Source organism: Ornithodoros turicata, chromosome 3, assembly GCF_037126465.1.
Source record: "Ornithodoros turicata isolate Travis chromosome 3, ASM3712646v1, whole genome shotgun sequence".
Lineage (NCBI taxonomy): Eukaryota > Metazoa > Arthropoda > Arachnida > Ixodida > Argasidae > Ornithodoros > Ornithodoros turicata.
In genome coordinates, this window is record NC_088203.1 from 26,620,342 (window position 1) to 26,640,723 (window position 20,382).

The following is a 20,382-nucleotide window of genomic DNA, read 5'->3' on the forward strand; positions in this document are numbered from 1 at the left end:
TGTTTGGATCTTTCTGGTATGTCTAATAGACGTTTGTGGTTTACTGGGCCTAAATTGTCTTCCCATGTCTTTATTACAGCCCATGTATCCCTTTCTTGCCAGTGTACACGCGGCATTTTGGGCACGAGATAATTGAATTTACTATCACTCGAAAATGACATGGAAAGGCTCATTTAAGTTTGAAAAAACTATTTTGACGACTGATAGGCTTTTTTTGCTGAATTATGAGGATCTGCTAATCATCGGCAGATGCTGCTTTCGAGGCTACGCCTTTTCGATTGGAAAAGAGATCACAAGATACGCGTTTTAGTAGACCCGAAAGTGTTCACGATCACGATAACAGACCGGGAAACATGACAATCCAATAGTCCCGTTTCAAAGAAACATCACATCCTAAGTGACATCACATTCCTAAGCTTGGATTTGTTGCGTTTGGAGTTTCCGTAGAGTTCCTCAGATGTACTGAAACACTCTATTGTGTATCTCCTTTTTTTTTTTTTTCTATAAGGCCCGGTATCGAAGAGGGAAACCTCCGTTATCGTGTGTCAATGGGCACAAAGGCCGTTCCGATACATGCTCTCCTCTGGAAAGGCCCGTGCGTCAGGTTTATAAGTGCCATACGTTGCGGATGGGGCTCGGGGGCGTTTTGATACAATCCGTTAGGCTCTTTAGAATCAATGTAGGCTGGCAATTATTCTCTTTACACTGGTCTAAAACTTACTACACCGGCGTTGTTTGCTGTTTGTGTTCCAGTTATGCCCGGCAGAGAACTACGTCGAGGAGACCAACAGTTCAGGCTCGTTTTGCAACCTCAGACACAGGGAAGGCGTCTGGCAGACATTCGAAACTCCGGAGTTAATATCTGTTAAGGTATGACATTAGTTGCTGTTGGATGTCCACTGAATATCCTGGATATATCCTTGAGAGACTCCACAAACACTCTTGTTGGTGTTATCCCGTCAGGTGTCTATGGCTCTTCAGAGGTACTCTTTAGCCTGCATAGCCCTCTATAACGTCGACTACGAGGATTACAGGCACGCGTGTCCGCAACGAGGGGACAAGTTCGCACGACTGGCGGCGGTAGACGCAGGTATAGGCACATATTGGTCTGGCTAAATGCGGAGCCTTATATTCTTATCTGAAAGCTTACAAGGCACCTCACGGGGCACTCAATCAACCGAAGAAGACATCCGAAGAGGCCGAAGAAAATCATCGGCTCATTCTCGATCCAGAAGGTACGGGACGTTGTGTTCCAACGTTTACCAAAGGGGACGTGATATATTGACCAAATTAGTGCTGAAAGTTTCATCATACCGGAAACGCAACACCGCGTTCGGTACTCTGCATTGAATCTGTGGTTTTGCTTCTTTGGTAGGAGAGACTTCGTTAGCGATCCGATACTGCTGTAATAACCTTGCGGATTGCTTAGTCATACATGATGATGATGATCGACACACTTTCACTTTCAGCTTCGCGGCTTCCAGAGGAAGAAAAGTTCCGAGAGGCACCGCTGATCAACGCTACAGGTATCCGAACCAACATTTTCATCATTGAATCCTGCTTTTAAAGACTATCTTGGGCGAGTGTTTTAGTTTGGTGTCGTGCAGTACCGACTTTGTCCTGCATAACGGCTTTACCACAACTTGCGAACTGACAAATGTGAAACTTTTGAATACGCTTGTTTGCGGTGTCTACAGATGGGGTGTCCTGCGTGTACATCTGCATTGATAAGTAATATCCATTCCCGATTTACATCTTGAGTATCGCTATATTTGATTTCAAGAACAATTCAGTTTATAATAGTTCATATTTAAAACTTAACGTCTTTGGCTTTCATTGATTTCCCATGCGACCTGTGGAACAAATAACCACTGATGTAGAATGTACCGGTTATATCAATGGCGTTTTCATTTTGCCACGTACTGTGATATTCCTTTGGACAGATAAGATACTGGCGTCAGGGCCTCGTCAACCTGCTTCTTGTGCCGGATTGCACGTATCGTTGTAACTACGTTGCGATAATTAATGAAACGCCAAGGAAAACACGGTCGGACACTTACGGGCATCAACATACGGGCATCGCTATGTGGTTCCGTGGACGGCAAACGTACAAGTAACCTGGAGCTTGATCTTCAGCTTGTCGTTATCCCATGCATAACACGCGTTAAATGCGCCCCTGATTCACAGCGAGTAGTCACTGAATGAGCGTATTGCACTCTTTTTCCCCCGTCACTATGCTGACAGCCGTCTGGCAACATTGAGAGCGCCGCTCTCCCATTGGACAAAATCTGCAACTCGGCGACATTTTGTTGACACGCCAGTGGAACCGCAGACTCTTAACAATGAACGTCAACGCACAGCACGCTCCTAGCCAACTATTATCTCTAATGACGTCGTTCTTACCTCTGATTTGTTGAAAACAGGAGGCGTACGCCTTTCTTGTACCAATTATGTACTGCATAAGCGGTACAAAAAAGACTCACGCCTCCTGTTTTCAACAAATCAGAAGAGAGCGATGTCATTCGGGATGATGGTTGGCTAGGAGCGTGCTATGCGGTGAAGTTCATTTTGAGAGTGCAGCTTCTGTCTGCCCGGGCAAAACGACTGGATGCGTCAAGGAGAGCTACAAAACCTGTAGGAAATTCACAGAAAGAGCGGTGCATCTCGCCAAGTGCGAACAACTCGAGACCATGTATTTGAAAGTGCCACGTCGTCTGCCAAACTACCGCGTGTTGCATATTTTGGGGCGCTGACGGTGCTGCTCACGGTGCTGCTCACTCGCGCCCCCTGGCCCACAGAAACAGGTCTATGGCTGTCTACAAAAAAGCCAGACAGCAGCTGTAAATCGTAACAAGGCACTTGTTGTATATCTCAGTTTGTGTATCCCTGTATGAGCAACAGTTGTACTATCCAGCAACATATCTGTTATGCAACACTCCATTATCTTTCAGGAGACCGTCCATTCCTCTGCTTCCTGAGCATTGCCTGGCGGGACACTCATTCTGTTCCTAAGCATTACTGCACCCATATTATATTCGAAATTCCGCACGATTCTCAGGATCTTCTTGATGGTAAGTGTAGGTATCTCTCTGGAAGCATCACTGAATGTTCTTCTTGCCTAACAAGTTCAAGTGCTGATCGACGAGGTTAGGGAACAGTCTAAGCCTGGACGAAAATACCTGCTTGGCGTCCGATTTATTCCACGAGATAACGCCACACGCTACATGGAGGACTTGGCTCAGCTGACAAAAGACCTTGACATGGATGGTGTTGCCGTTATTGATCTGCGCATGTTCAGCATCTCTGTTGGAACTATTGTGGATTCGATAAAGGTATACGACAGTGTAACCAGTTGTGCAGGAGTTTGTATATATGTAGAGAGAACGTGTTTCTGTACGTTTGTTAGACTTCGGTTGTTGGACTTGTGTTAGACAATTTCGGGCCAAGAACCGTTGGTTCAATAACCAATAACCGTGACAGTTGTGGAGAGGAGAAAAGGAAGACAAGGACGGAAGGAGGAAAATATTAGCACTAAAGTGAAGTACCATACAAAGTATTTTGTGCCAAAAACTGATCTAGTCTCAGTAGGGTCTGCAATAGTCGGGGCTTAGAAAGGACTGTCTTCCGGTGCACCGAAACACTTGGAGGTTGAAAGAAATTAATGAAAGAAGGAAGTCACTGAAAGGGTTAACTACAAATTACGTTACTACTTAACTACAACTTACGTTACACGACATTCACATCAGGAGGTGGCAAAAACCTAGTAAGAACAAATGCCGTTGACCGTATGATTCTACACTCTTAAAAATGAACTTCACCGCATAGCACGCTCCTAGCCAACCATAATCTCGAGTGATATCGTTATCTGCCCTGATTTGTTGAAAACGGTAGGCGTACGCCTTTTTTGTGACAATTATGAACAGCATAAGTGTCACAAAAATGGCGTACACCTCCCGTTTTCAACAAATCAGGGCAGATAACGATATCATTCGAGATTATGGTTGGCTAGGAGCGTGCTATGCGGGGAAGTTCATTTTTAAGAGTGTAGGTGGTGGTTTTTATTATAATTCAATGACACGTTTTCTGGGACACCCAGTATACAAAGCCTCAAGTGCCTAAGAAATTAATGATGAAAGAAGGAAGTCACTGAAAAGGTTAACCAGCTGTAGGACTCTAATCCACATCTTCTGGATCACCGGTCCAGGGCTCTTACCAATTGAGCTAAGCTAACACGCCTCTCCAGTGAATTCCAATAGGGTACGTCATCTGAAGGGACAAACCAACCACTCTCACTCATCCCACTTTCACTCTTACATGTTTTCTCATCATACACATTCATACAACGGGATCGACGCAAGCGGCATCTTTTGAACATGATGGCAATTGATGTTCTGAGGCTGGAACACATATAGAAAGGACAAATATATACAAAGCCTCAAGTGCCTCAGAAATTAATGATGAAAGAAGGAAGTCACTGAAAAGGTTAACCAGCTGTAAGACTCGAATCCACATCATCTGGATCACCGGTCCAGGGCTCTTACCAATTGAGCTAAGCTAACACGCCTCTCCACTCCAGTGACTTCCAATAGAATACGTCATCTGAAGGGACAAACCAACCACTCTCACTCATCCCACTTTCACTCTTACATGTTTTCTCATCATGCACATTCATACAACGGGATCGACGCAAGCGGCATCTTTTGAACATGATGGCAACTGATGTTCTGAGGCTGGAACACATATAGAAAGGACAAATATATACAAAGCCTCAAGTGCCTCAGAAATTAATGATGAAAGAAGGAAGTCACTGAAAAGGTTAACCAGCTGTAAGACTCGAATCCACATCTTCTGGATCACCGGTCCAGGGCTCTTACCAATTGAGCTAAGCTAACACGCCTCTCCACTCCAGTGACTTCCAATAGGGTACGTCATCTGAAGGGACAAACCAACCACTCTCTCTCATCCCACTTTCACTCTTACATGTTTTGGAAGTTCTTGGGGAGTTCAATCCAGCACGTGGACTCGTGCGGCGAGGGAATGGACTCGCTAAAACCGTTCCGTAATAGATAATTGAACAAGTTTTACATCGCTCTGTGGCGAACTTACCGTGTGAGGTGACTTTCCGCCGCGTGTTGTATACTCTTTTAACTACTAAGGAATTGCGGGTACTATTTTAAATGGCGCGTAATGTTTTGCAGATATGGGTCAAATGTAGGAGCAGAATTGCAATGAGTTATTATAATAACTCATTGCAATTCTGCTCCTACATTTTTAAGAGTGTATGATGATATGCTAGTGAGGATAACGCGCTGTGGGGTTTGGCGTGAACAAATAATGTCCACATACACTCTCGGGAAAAAAGGGTGGAGCAGTTATACCTTTCAGGAGGTAATATATGTCGCATATGTTGTGCCTAAAAGGTTGCACCTGCTACCTCAGTCTCTCCCACGAATGATAGGGTTACCACTTCTGATTCGGTGAGCGAGGGGGCATACGCCTTTTTGTAGCAATTTGGATATATGATAATTGGTAACTATAGAGGTTACCACCTTTTCACACCCTTTTTCTGAGAGTGTAGTCACCCGAATTTTATCCAAGCCGGTCTTGTTTGTTTCTTCTTCTGTACACGGGCTGCATAAAAAGCGGTGCTGATATGCTTTAAAGAGTCGGTACACTCTTAAAAATGAACTTCACCACATAGCACGCCCCAAGCCAACCATAATCCCGAGTGACATCGTTCTCTCACATGATTTGGGGAAAACGGGAGGCGTACGCCTTTTTGTGACAATTAACATTTCTGCATAAGTGTCACAAAAAGGCGTACGCCTCCCGTTTTCAACAAATCAAGGAAGGGAACGATATCACACGGGATGATGGTTGGCTAGGAGCGTGCTATGTGGTGAAGTTCATTTTTAAGAGTGTAGGTTTCAGTTCACAACCAAAGTCGACTGAAAGTGCCGCTGCCGGTGGCAGGTACGTCATCGATCACACTGATGCTTTTTGCCGTGAGGCAATCTGAGCTCGACGACTGGTCCTAAGAGGTCGACGACAGGTCTAAGCTCTTGTGACTTGCGACGGAAAAAACAAAACAAAATATTCATCAAAACCTTTGAGGAGCTTTTCAAAAGCTACGGGAATTTTTACCAACTTCAGAAAAGCGTTCGATCTACGTAGTTGATCATAGTGGGGGGGGGGGGGGGGTATGTTTAATGATAACAAAGAGTGTATTAACTGTCTAGGTATGGGATAAGAGGTACTTCATCGTATCTACATAAAAGCTATCTGACCGACAGGTACCAATATGTACAGGTGGGAGATGGATGGTCACACATGTTGCCAATGGTAACCGGGGTACTACAAGGATCAATTCTTGGTCAATTTCTTTTCTTGGCATACATTACTGATTTTTTATGATGCGAGAGATATTGAGTCACTCATTTCTAAAGCAAACATTGTTCTTGCAAGATACTCGTCATGGCTATCCGCAAATATATTAGTCCCTAATATTGCTAAGTCTAAGTTTATTATATTTCACCCTTACCGGCAAATTATCGGAACGATTTACTGTAAACTTTACATCACAGGGAATGTGATACACAGGGTAGCATCTACGAAGTTTTAGTGCGTTACTATACAGGAAAACCTTAGTTGGGAAGCCACATATTCTAAATGTTCACAATAACATCGCTCCTGGTATCTTTGCACTAGACAATGCTAGTGATATCCGACCTGTCTGAACGCTTTTGTTAATATATCATGCACTAATTCAGAATCGCATCGATTATCCATTAGACGTATACGGACTCACATATGTAACACACTTGAACACGCTGAACGTTGGTGTACGTTAGACTGGTGTTATCGCTACGTTCACAAACTTCTGTAACGTTTGCTTTTAACTTTTTTTTTCAGTGAGCGATATTTTCAACCTTCTAAACATAAAACTTTCAATCCTTGTTTATAGATTTATAAATAGGCTCTCTGACTCATCCATAATTACACTGCATCCTCACTTTTCTGTATATTCACTCCCAAAAATGACAATCTTACTCTTCAACTGCCAGGTCCGAGAGCTAATTTTGGACTGTTTGCTTTTACGTTTTATGGTGCTAAAGTTAAATTCGCTGCCTTTGATTGTACGACAGGCCACGTCAGTTCGTAAATTTAAGCAGTTCGTATGTGATGGTACTCTTAATTTTTGATCTTGTAATTGTTGAACGGTAGGTTGTAATTGTTTAAAGTTGCTATTGTTGTATAGTAATATGGATGTAGTGCGTGTAGTGTTTGCTGTTGCCCATGACTGGTCCTAGCAAGACAATATTTTGTTGTATGATGTTGTTTTGTTGTTTTGTTGTATGCAGACCCAGTCGTTACATGTTCTTGTTCTTTCTGTTTGTCACAAAATAAACTGAAACTGCAACGCGTAGACAATGGACACCAACGGGGGGACTCCGAGAACGACGGTTCGTTCATGTCGGCAGGCCCACGCCACAACGAGGCAAGACGTTGCTCTCCCGCCGTGGCAGTCTCGCTTTCAAAATGCAATATAATTCCCCAGTAATGCATGTCTCCCCAGTAATATAACGTAGCATTTCAATGACCGCAACTGCCTCGTGATACCCTCACCTAGCTAACACGACCGCTGTTATGGTCTACTAGGCACTGAGGGCGTTCCCTACATCCCCTCTGGGGCGTGTACACCTCTTGGTTTTTGCAACACCCCCTGAATTTTCTGAGATTGCGGAATTCAGCTCAGCTACCAATTCACATACCCACAAACATACAGGGTGTTTACGTTCATTCGTTACAGAATTTGTGTAAAAAAAAACTAGCAGAGCAAAATAGATGCTGTTTTTGCAGTTGAGTTCTATGGCCAGGTGAACATTCTCTCGAAAAAGTAGGCAACTACAAGATCACTAATTACCAAAAATACATTAACTCTTTAATTAGGGGGCTCCGCGCAAAAGCGATGTAGCAGAACGGGAGATATTCCTCGTCGAAAGCCATTCCATGTTTAGAAAACCCTTAAAGGCGGTAAGTAGGGAGTTGCCTCAGGACAGAAGCCGCCGATATTTCGAACAGAGACTGTTCGAGTCTCTGTCTCTGTCGAAATATCGGCGGCTTCTGTCCTGAGGCAACTCCCTTCCTACATCTCTACCGGTTCGCTGGATTTCTACCAATCTACTTAAAGGCGGTAAGAACTCCAATCTGAATGTATTTAGTTACGAGTTTACTAGATGTAATATTGTTCTTCTACGCTTCGTAATCCTATTTGCAATTTATTGTTTAATCCTTCTCCTTCATAACGTGTGCAGCGTTAATAGAAAAACGCACTTTTTTTCTTATACACGCACTGCCGTCCAGATACTCCTATCCATTGTTACGTCATCTGAAGAATTGTAGCACCCAATCAGACACCAACGCGGAGGTACACATCACATCACGGGGGCATGTCGATGTAGCTTGCCGTTGTTGGCCGCACTCAAGTGGGCATCGTCACGACTAGTGCACCTCTCACCTACAGTGTGCCTCCGTCCCATCAGTATCGGTCATCCTGCCTATGCATCACTTCCCCTCAACTCCCCTCTCCCACTTTCCCTTTTTTTTGGCACTATTAAGAATGAGGGGGGGGGGGTGTCGAGGTAGCTTGCCGTTGCTATTAAGAATGAACTTCACCACATGGCACGCTCCTGGCCAACCATCATCCCGAATGACAACGTTCTCGTTCCTGATTTGTTGAAAACGGGAGGCGGAGCCTATTTTGTAGCCATAATACGGTACATAATTGCTCCACATAAGAGCCTCCGCCTCCCATTACCAACAAAGCAGGGGTGAGAACTTTGTCATTGGGGATAATGGTTCGCTAGCAGCGTGCTATATGTAGTGAAGATACGGGCCTATCAGATTCATCTACAAAAGGCGTCAGAGCCAGCAAGTTAAAATCGCCGTTGGGTGCCGACACAGTCGGCGGGCTACGTTGGTAGAGCTCATAGCCCCTTTAAGCGCGCACGTGTGTTGAAATGTCCATCGCTGAATTTCGCTCTGCAAATGAGCAGAAACAAGAAATACGTAGTTTTCGAGCGCAGAAATGAAGCGACTTTCGCCTTATCTAGGTCTAACAGCGGTCTACCTGGCCAACACATTAGCTCCAACACCAATCAGCTCCATCGCTCTAGAGCACGAGGCCGTGGACTGCCTGTCGCTCTTTCTGCGCTCGAAAAGTGCGTAATTCTTGTTTCTGCTCATTTGCATAGCGAAGTTCAGCGGTGGATATTTCAACACACGTGCGCGTTTAAGGGTTTTAAAGCATGGGATGGCTTTCAATGAGGAATACCTCCCGTTCTGCTACATCACTTTTGCGCGAAATTCCCTAATTAAAGAGTTAATTAATAAATTTTAGATAATTAGTGATCTTGTAGTTACCCGACCTACCCGACCTAGTTACCCGACCTAAAGGTACTTTCTGCGATAGAATATTGGCCCGGCCATACAGGGTGTCCCAGAAAACGTGTCATTGAATTATAATTAAAAAAACTACACCACCTAGAGTCATGCGGTTAATGGCATTTGTTCTTACTGGGTTTTTGCCACCTCCTCATGTGAATGTCGTGTAATGTAAGTTTAATTATGTAAATTTTTGCGAGCTTAAGTCGGAAATTTGCCTAGTAAAGATCACTTTTTTACCCCACCAATGTGAAGAGCGTGTCTAATTTAGTGAAATTCATGATAATTCAGTGATATTCACGAGCTATCCCATCGGAAAAAATAGCCGAATATCATGCTTTTCGGAGCACCGGACCATAGCGCGCGATGACTTTTTGAGCGCAATCGCTCTCAGTGCGACGAAAGGAGGTTCCGAAGCCAGCCCACAGAGTGATAGTAGAAAAAGTAAGATCCTAAAATTGGGAGAGGGAAAGCATTATCCCAGCGAAAGTCGTATGTGATAAGCCGTGCCTGTTTTATCTCTTTCTGCGATGTCGGGGAGGGCTGGGTATCCAACCTCCTTTCGTCGGACTGACAAAGATTGCGCTGAAAAATTCATCGTACGCTATTCTGTGCGACCTCCGTAGAGCATGATGTTCGGCTATTTTTTCCGATGGGATAGCTTCTGAATATCCCTGTCAATTATCTTTAATTTCACTAAATTACACACGCTCTTCACATTGGAGGGGTAAAAAAGTGACGTTTACTAGGCAAATTTCCGACTTAAGCTCGCAAAAATATACGTAATTAAACTTACGTTACACGACATTCACATGAGGAGGTGGCAAAAACCCAGTAAGAACAAACGGCATTGACCGCATGACTCTATAGGTGGTGTAGTTCTTTTATTATAATTCAATGACACGTTTTCTGGGACACCCTGTATAACTCAACTGCAAAAAACACCATCTATTGCTCTGCTAGTTTTTAATAAAATTCTAACGAATAAATATAAACAGCCTGTATATCCATATACATACCCCCCCCCCCCCCTTGCAAGCTCGGTACACCCAGAGGTTGATTTCTGGGAACATTACTGCTGACTCCTCGTCTCACAGTTGCTCAGTCGCGTGATGTGGGATGCTGGCATGACAGCCGCTGGCGGGTTCTCGAGCGACCCTCCGCACGTACTCTTAAAAATGAACTTCACCGCATAGCACGCTCCTAGCCAACCATAATCTCGAATGATATCGTTATCTGCCCTGATTTGTTGAAAACGGGAGGTGTACGCCATTTTTGTGACACTTATGCTGTTCATAATTGTCACAAAAAAGGCGTACGCATACCGTTTTCAACAAATCAGGGCAGATAACGATATCATTCGAGATTATGGTTGGCTAGGAGCGTGCTATGCGGTGAAGTTCATTTTTAAGAGTGTAAGAGCTGTATACGCACTCTAAAAACAGGACTTCACGGCACACCACGCTGTGCGCCAACCATTGCAACGGATGATAGGATTATCGCTTCTGATTCGAAGAGAGAAGGGGCGTACGCCTTTTTGTGGCGATTTGGATATATGAAAATTGCAACAAAAAGGCGTACGCCCCCCTCTGCCTCCCAATCACAAGCGATAACCCTATCAGTGGTGGCAATGATTGGCGCACAACGTGCTATGCGGTGAAGTTCTGTTTTTAGAGATGATGCCCCGCCATAAATGCTTCTGCGCCCACGGTTCCCGTAGCGCTATCTATCGTCCGAGCTGAGTTTTCGGCGCAGTAATTTTCGAGGGGATAGCCCAATAACGCTATCGTATTAAAAAGTATCTCTATTGAAGAGTATGTACTTATGTCCCTGCAGACATTACGGGAGTCCCTTCACAACAGAACCGTGGTCATTGGGATTGACGTTGCGGACTTTTCCCGGAAGCCTACCGTAATAGCTGGAAATCTCAAGCCTCTTCTACAGTAAGCTAGTGTTTCAAGTGAGCATTATACTCTTCGTACACACTATAGCGTACCATCTGAATAGGTTCACGGACGTGCTCATCTTTCAAACCCACTTCCGTCAACTTTGGAAGTTCTGCAGGACATCTCATGTCTCCGTGTTCAAGGATACAGAAAACACGTGTCTCCAAAGTGTGCCAATGGTATGATAAAGAGGCGTCTCATGCGCGTCCTGCTGGTCATGTTTGGATGCATCATTTCAGACAACTGCGTTGAAGTGGATGAAAAAACTGAATAGTAACGTCAAGCTGTGCATGTCCTTCAACATGGCTGCCTTGAAGTTCGACTTCACTGGGAATCCTGTTCCCGGAGCTCTCTGCTCCAAAGTCACAGAAACTGCTCAGGTATAGCTCACATGCCGGCGTTGTTGAAAAACTTCTGCGGCGTGCAATTGTGCCGCAGGCTATTTGACGCGGATAAGCGAATTCGATAAGCGAATAGCGGATTCGATAGGCGGATAAGCGAATAACCGCGGGAGGTCGCGAAATAGGAACTCTCGGTATCTCTTTGCAATTGGTGCGAAAATAATGCGGAAACTTAAAGCTTTCGGAACAAGCATTGTCACTAAAGCTCGAGCTAAGAGCAGAACTTCACCAAACACTCCAATCAGTGCTCAGAATGATTAAGCACGCTAAATGATTTGTTGACGCATTGTAAGGCAGTTTTTGAGAGGGAACCGTACTACTACAACCATCTGCCTACAACCCAGAAAACTTTCGCACTGGTACAGCTCATGTCAAAGTCAACTTGAACGTCGCTTCAGCCTACAAAGCGGAAAGAGCCACCCTGGCAGCGCCTAGCAGAAAACGACGCCTTCTTAAAGGTACTGTAAAGCAGCACCGATCAAATGTCATTTAGTGTGGCCATTCGATTGTCCAAGCCACCAGGACAAAAACTGCGCAAGCTTCAGTCCAATCGACGCTGCAATTAATGAGAAAATTACAATTAAAGATTACGGGCAACATTGTACTAGGTATTCGAAATGAATTCGTACTCCTGACACATACGGCGGCAACCACATTGCATGCGTATAGCACTGGGCTCGACATAACAATCCACCACAATCTACCATGAAACTCCGCCCCTGTAATCCACACAACGATCCACATCTGAGGATAAACGGATAAGCGAACTGAAATGAAATGCTGAGCCGTTGAAAAAAATGTGTCAGAAGTTCAAGAAGCAAGACAGCGTCGGGACTCGTTTGTTCAGAGATTCACAGGGAGAGTTTGTTCGTTCGAAAGAGGCCGCGAACAGGAGGAGCGCACAGCGCAGCAGAGAAGTAGGAAGAGCCTCCATCGAGCAGCGGCCAGCGCTGGGTTACGTTGCACAAACAGGGGTTAACAGGTTAAACTGTTAACATGGGTTTCAGAATCCATAGGTAAACAGGAAAACTAATATGGTTACGAAAATAACGAAGTTCCGATGTAATAGTGTGTAATACAAATTTTCAGTGTTGCCCGCTGTACAGGGGGTTGTTTGACACCAGGCGTCGCACCGCTCCACTACGCCGCATTTTTCGTGGCAAATTAAAAATATTTATAGTGCGTTGTCTGTCGTATGGTTCCGGATATGGTATTTAGAAGCAACAAAGTCTCTAGTCACATCACCAGCATATCATGCTTGTCTACTGCTTTACAGTACCTTTAACGATGGTCCCCCTCTAACTGGAATGAGATGACCCAAAAACCCGCCGCCGTTAATTCTAAGCACAAGCAGAAACAGCAGGCCGAAATGGCGTTCAAGTTAACTCTGATACGAGCTGTACAACGGAACGTAAATGGAGAGACGGAACGGAGACTGAACAAACAACAATTAGGACAACACAAGGTTTAAGCCTTACCACCGCCCACGCAATGATATGGAGTCTCGCCACCTGCACACGACGGCTTTTCATCAACTGCCATCTTTCAGAGCGTTCTTAGCAGCAAACAATGAACCAGAAAAGCTACACCAAATTCCTCCAACGAATATGACGGGGTTTGCTAACGCGGATGTCGCTTGGAAAATGTTATGTAATGTCTGTCAGGGCATGGCGGGAGCGAAGAAGACGAACGTAGAAGCTGCAAAATAATACATACCGCACAAGTTTGGTTACATCGGGGAAAGCATTGTTCGCCTGAGCAGCTTTGCAGTTAATACTGCCGTCGCATACGTAAGGCAGTCCGGCCTGAGGCCAAAAGCAGCGCAAGTGCCCGATAATTAACGGACACTGGGGATGACAGTAGCTTCGCACCTTCTATAGCAGTCTGCTTGTTTTGTAGCGTAATATCCTCCCTAACGTGCCATGGAAGTAGGCGCTCTTCCCTGCAAAGTAGGCTAAATGCAACATTAGGATGCACAGTGCTTTCACCAGCATCTTCTCAGTACTCGATACAGTATGTGGCTGAAGCGGACTCTGCTAAGACGTCAATACGGCTCGCGGACTTGTGCCCACGCTACCTGTCTACCTATACAGTATGTCGGGGTGTGTTCCAGATATGCGAGACGGGTTTTACGAAAGAGGACTCTTCGGACAAATCCTTGACTGTTTTTCGGTATAAGAGAGGTCGTTGGGTGTCGCTAGAAAGTGAAGAGCTCATCAAAAAGAAGGTGAGCGCTCGATTGGTTGACGTAAAGAGATTATAGACGTTTTCTTTTCCATAGGTAACTACGATACTCTCAACGTATACTAAGGCTTGCTTTGCGGCGTTTAATGCCGATTACGACCTTAATACGGAGGCCTGCAGCAAAAGAAAAGAAAATTTTGCACGCTTGAAGCAGATTGGGAGAACTGCAAGTAAGTGATTCACTATTCGCGATAATTAGGGAGTACTTTCCGGGTTAAACGCCTTTCTCAGATTCTGGGGTTAAAATCGGGCGCCATTTTTAAATCTAATTCGAGGAGAAATCGGGCGATAATTGTACCTTCGGGTGTTAGCGGGTGTTTTTTCTCCTCGTGTCCATATTAAGTTCTTCCCTTTTTGTGTGTGTGCGTGACCTACCAGCGCTAATTCCCGACGGCATAGACAGTGCTGGCACACATAGGTGTATTGCTGGGAACGTAAGTGACCCATTCTTACACGTGTTACACGTGGCGGCCTTTGTCCGTCTTCAGTGGAAACGTCACTCGAGTATATAGTAACTGGAATTCGGGGAGAAATCGGGTTTAACCCGAATTGGTTGGAGGTTAGTTCGGGGGGGGGGGGGGGGGGGCGAGTGGAATCGGGTTGAACCCGAAAGTCACTCCCTAACGATAATGTAGATAGTGTGGAAAACATTGGTGCTTGAATATATTGGTCATAATGGTAGCTAGACACACTGCACCCGCAAAGGCACTGCAAGCGCAGTAGACTTTTACTCAAGAGGTCGCTGAAACATCTGAAGATCACAGTGTGCTCATCTATGCCAGAAAGAAGCAGATACTGGACTCCGGGTCCAACATTGTTACTCATGTTGCCCCAATGTTGCCACAACTATACTTTTAATCCCGGAAGAACACATTGCAGAAAAGATGGGTTTATAGGACGATACGGTATACGACGGGGAATGACGCGATTTCTTGTATTGTCACTTCTTAGCCCTTCCAGAGTTGTTCGTTACATTCTATGTTGCGTTACCATGACGTATACCACGCCGTCCGTATCAGCTCGGGCATCAAAAGATATCAAGCTTTGCTTTGTCCAGTGCTCATGCAATTGCCGCTTACTACAGCTGTACTACATGTTGTGCCTTTACCCATTATCAGGATACCCACGAGATGTAGGCCAAGCAAGACGAACCACTGGGAAACCCACAACGGAACATACAGAAAGCTTCGTTCCGCTGGAGCAGAAGAATGTTTCTGGTACAACGTGGCGCAAGGCCTAGCAATGATATCAGCACGATGAAAGCCAAGAACATACCTTAACAGTAATCACACTTTCAGGGACCCTTGTATGTCTTCTGCAATCAATTCAGGTCGAGTTGCTACCGGGACAGTTATGCGACATCGCCGTTTTCACGGGCATCAAATACAATGGAGCGAACGCGTCCCTTGAAGCGCAAAGTGGTAAGCTCGGAGCGTACGATGGGCATGATCTGTAATTATCTGAGGTGTCAGTTGTGTTATGTAACGATTGCACACATTATGTTACAGAGAGTGCCTTCAACACGTTCAAATCGCTGCAGAGCCATAAAGTTCGATTGGCTGTAGCCTTAAAGACCGATGATGTGCCCTTTGAATGGTCCCTACATCCAAAAGATGTAACGCGTTTTGCTTCATCAGTGACGGCGTGGCTTCATGAAAACGCTTTACATGGCATAGTTCTACTGGTGTCGCGAGCTGCTGGTGAAGATGATCCGCATATTTCGTTTGTTGAGGTATACGTTAAAAATGCCTCAAGCTCATAGTGCTGCACTACACAAACTTCTTTCCAGGCACTCGTACGAAAATTCAGGCGTTTCACGAGTAACAGAAATATGGATTTAATAGTGGCGTTACCTGCTGTGAAACGAGTCGTAGGATATCCCGAGTCCTTATTTAGGTAAGTCCAATGCTGGTAGTGTTGGAGGTCATGATGCGGCGGGAACACAGCAGTACGTTCGATGGGCTCTTGTGAAATTGAATCGAAATTCCTCCAGTGCACATGTAAGAAAAAAAGCACGTGCACGATAGAAACGGAACTTCGCCATATAACAGAGCCCCCCTACGGGTCGAAATGAACATCGTCTCCCCAAGTTTGTTGTAAAATGGAAGGCGAACGGCTTCTTGGGGGCCGCTGCCTGATTATAATGCTCACAGGAAAACACTCACACACCAAGAACTCCGCACCATACTCCGCAGCGGCGTAGCCAGTAAATATTTGGGGATGGGTTCTATGGGGACTTTACATGGCAGAGGACTTCCCCCTAGTTTCTCCCTCCCAAATGTACTTCATGCCTTATTCTGACTTCTTCACTTGCATTGTATTAGTTCACCTTGCTTGCCCTTCTGTGTATACATGGTGTTTCAGTTATATGCCCGCGCTAAATAATTCGTCAACTGGTGCACCAATCAAAGAGCTTTCTTTTTTCTAAGTATCTCTCCGATACGACATGCAAGCTGCGCACTGTGTGAATGAGTGGGAGGTGCCAATATTTAAATACTTGGGACCTTCATGGACAACTTTGAGAGAAAAATCTACCACCGAATCTGGTCATTTGTTGCCGTTAATAATTGGTTTCGGTTTACATATTCTTGCCGTGGCTGGTCACGATAAAGCGCAAAAGGACGCTCTTCCACTCCCTTATCCACCAATGAAATACGTCCTTACATCAATCAATTAACTAATGAATTACGTCCTTACACCAATCAATTACACCAATGAATTACGTCCTTTTGCGCTTCGGCGCGACCAGCCGCTACAACAATATGTAAACCGAAACCAATTAATTACTGCTAGAAATGACCAGCTTCGGTGGCAGATTTTTCTTTAAAAAGTGTCCACTGAATGTACCAAAAGGGGTAGTAACCATTTTAACGCCGGCGGCGCCCAGCTTTAGAAGATACGTTATTTCACGAAATTCATTTGAATTTTTATTTAAATAATGAGCGCCTAAGTCCACTCATTCACACGGTGTGCAGCGTGAGGTGGTAATGGACAGACACTTGAAAGGAAAGTTCTTCGATTGGTGCACCCGCTCGCGAATTATTTAGTCCAGGGATTAACTGAAACACCTTGTATACCAATATACGTGTGTGAGCAAGAAATTAATCCATACGGCTCGGATTGCCTTAAACATCCCGCTAAACCCTGTTACAGAAATTCCGACATGATTATTTTCATGACACACCAACCAGAACATGAAAAGACTTGCCGTGTTCATAATCCTTCTACAATGTCGTCTATGAGGAACGACTTCACTTATTTAGTAAGCTGGTTTTTCTTTAATTTCACGTAACTCCTGTAAAGCGAACCCAACCTAACCTAACATGAACAACGCTTTGCACGCAGGATACGACTGTGTCGCTTATGATGACAGTACAAAACAAAGTCAAAGCGAGCCCAAAAGTGTGCGTCTCAGTCAACCTCGCCGTTTTGAGTTTCGTGACATCGGACGGAAAGCCGGAACTTGGAGTACCTTGTAAGAAGCAGGCCCTGCATAATTACGCAGAGGTACCAGAGTTTCTCTATTATCTAGACTGAAATTAAATGCACGGAAGAAATAAGTGTCTGCTGAAACGGAACACGAGCTGCTATATAGCACAATTATGAAAAAAAAAAGAAAAAGAAAACGGCACTTCGCCGGATGGTCATTCAGAATGATACCGTTCACTTTCTTGAATAGTTAAAACCGAAGGTGTACTTGTTTCCCTATCGATTTGAACCATAGAGCAGGAAGGACAGGAGGTGAAACTTCACCCTCAACCCGTGACCATGACCAGATAGTGCTGCGCTATCTGTAGGCCCGAGCTGGAAAATTTTGCTGTCAAGCAAGGGAGACTAGGAGTGACCTAGATATTTTATAATAAGAAGAATAATTTTATAGTAATTTGCAATTGGATACCAAGAAAAGCCCTGGACCCGATGGCATTCCTAATGCATTCTTAAAACTCAATGGGTGTTGTTATATTTAGAAGTGCTCTTCACCAGAATATATTCAACGGGTACCCTTCCTGGTGAATGGAAAGTAGCAAAAATTATCCCAGTGCCAAAAAAGAATGCAACATTATTAGAAGACTGCCGCCCCATCTCGTTGCTTTGCACTTGTTCAAAGGTGTTTGAGCACATCTTGCACTGGCACATATCAACTTTTTTGGAGCACCATAACTTAATTGTGTTAATCAATACGGTTTCAGAAAGAAGTCTTCTACGACCCTGCTATTGATCAAGTTTACACATTACTTATAAGTGCATTGATGAAAAGAAACAGGTTGATGTAGTATTCTTGGATCTCGAGAAAGAACGCCAATAAACAGCCTTCCGAATGAGTATTGTAGAATTGGGAACCTTCGGAAAAAAAACTGAATTCTGGGCACGAACATGCATTCAGGATTTAATTGTTATCGGAACTCCAAATCGGAACGTACGGGCGTGTCACACACTGAGGGCATCAGCGCACGTAAGCAAAGAAAATATCTAGGTCACTCTTAGTGTTCTTTCCTGGTTTTCGGGCCATATGACCATTTCGGCCTTCTGAACGCCTTATACTGCCCTGCTCATTTGACCCAAATGGTCAAAAGGCCCATTTTTTTTTTCGGGTCCCATGAACATTTGTTCATTCTGGTCACTTCGTCCTTATGCACACTCAGGCCATATGAGATATAACCGCCGCTTGGTTCCACGGGGAGTTTTCTCCTCCTGTCTTGGACTATGTTGACACAAAAATGCGCACACTTGCAATTTTCAACCAATCAGGAAAGATAACGATATCGCTCTGAGCGTCTATTGGCTCAGCGTATACGGTGAAGGGCTGTTCTCAGTTCCCTTAAACGTCTGCCCAGGACGCACATTCCCCCAGAGCGTTAGTCGTGACGTTGCCCACATCGGAAGCCGACAACGGCGAATTCCACCACAACCGCTGTTTTTATACTGCACGTTCTGCATTCACTTTTCCCCCCGTAACTGTTGTACTGAGGTTCGAGATCTCTTCATTTATCATCTTGTTATCTCATCTTTTCTTGTCGGTGCTTCCTTTATCAATGACCAACTGCGTAGACCCTCAGTATGTATCATGCGGCGGAGTCTGACTTAAAGAGACAGTCACATCCGGAAAGCCATCTATGAAGTCGATACTATGGTGGTCGCCAACGACCAACAATCTACCTGGCTATTTTTTTCGTCCGAAAAGTCCTTAGATATAAAATAAACGAATTTTTAAATATCTGCGCTGTTGTCAGGGCTGCAGCGGCCGCAGAAGCCCCGACGGCGTGACATCAGTCCCTGAGAGGAGGAGTGGGAGCGTTGCGCTCAGAGGGGGAAAGGGGGAAAGTCCAGACGAGACACCCGCGACATTCATTCCTTTTCTTTTCGGCATACGGTCAACATTCGTCGTCTGCTCTTGTCATGTTTACCGTCGAATAACAGTCGCGAACCACCACCATGCCACCATCGCCGCCATTTCTGTGTTCTTGTATTTTTTGTTGGAATCTGCGGTTATGCATGGCATTGGAGCAGGTAGCGCCTTTGATGGGTGCTGGAAGTTCAAAGTATAGAGTCACTGAATAGCTTCAGAGTATACTGCAACTGATGGACAAGTTCGTCATCTATGTTGATGAGTGACTGATCCCGTCCGTAGACGTTCGTGTTTTCTTCGCTGTTCGATCACGCTTTTGCGTCTTCCTTGACAACAATGGAACACAGCCCTCTAAACAAAATCGCACGATTTTAAAAAGATGCGCGCGCCACCAAGCGCGCGGCGCAAAGCAGCATTGGAATTTTGAGGGCCACTGCTCCGTCGTCTGCTTCGGATATGGTTTATCACAGCTGCTGCTGCTGCTGCGCACACCGGGAATGTTGTTGTTCTTCTTCTACCTCCACCTCTGGTCGTATCGTAATGCGTCGAGGCGCTCGAAGTTCCCATGAGCCCTTGCGTACCACAGGTGGCGCTTGCTTTTCTAAAATGGTCTATTCGCGATGTGAAATAAGTTTGCCGCAGCATACGGTCGTTTTGCCTGGACGGAAAGAAACTGCATTCTTAAAAAATGGACGTCACTGCATATCGCGCTCCTAACCGTCATCGCGAATTACATCATTCTCGCCCCTGATTTGTACCACTTATGCAGCGCATAATTGTACAAAAAAGGCGTAACGCCTCCCGTTTTCAACAAATCGGGGGCAAGAACGACGTCATTAGAGATGATAGTTGGCTAGCAGCGTGCTATGGCGGTAAAGTTCATTTTTAAGAGCGTGCGGTTCCACTGGCGTGACAACAAAATGGCGCCGAGTTGCAGATTTTGTCCAATGGGAGAGCGGCGCACTCAATGTTACCAGATGGTTGTCGGCATATAGCGCCG

General features: G+C 45.0%; 1 protein-coding gene across 1 annotated transcript in view; it reads left to right on the forward strand.

The window, feature by feature from the left end:
- LOC135388325 (uncharacterized) overlaps nt 1-20,382 on the forward strand; it is a 151,867-nt gene that overhangs the window by 45,688 nt on the left and 85,797 nt on the right. The window contains exons 30-46 of the mRNA XM_064617807.1: nt 754-870; nt 964-1,090; nt 1,146-1,235; nt 1,470-1,526; nt 2,952-3,071; nt 3,127-3,332; nt 11,281-11,387; nt 11,452-11,569; nt 11,630-11,770; nt 13,905-14,018; nt 14,073-14,205; nt 15,154-15,252; nt 15,334-15,456; nt 15,544-15,767; nt 15,825-15,931; nt 17,189-17,297; nt 17,381-17,542. Of these exons, the coding sequence (XP_064473877.1) occupies nt 754-870; nt 964-1,090; nt 1,146-1,235; nt 1,470-1,526; nt 2,952-3,071; nt 3,127-3,332; nt 11,281-11,387; nt 11,452-11,569; nt 11,630-11,770; nt 13,905-14,018; nt 14,073-14,205; nt 15,154-15,252; nt 15,334-15,456; nt 15,544-15,767; nt 15,825-15,931; nt 17,189-17,297; nt 17,381-17,542 (2,154 nt within the window). The remainder of the gene's footprint in view (nt 1-753; nt 871-963; nt 1,091-1,145; nt 1,236-1,469; nt 1,527-2,951; nt 3,072-3,126; nt 3,333-11,280; nt 11,388-11,451; nt 11,570-11,629; nt 11,771-13,904; nt 14,019-14,072; nt 14,206-15,153; nt 15,253-15,333; nt 15,457-15,543; nt 15,768-15,824; nt 15,932-17,188; nt 17,298-17,380; nt 17,543-20,382) is intronic.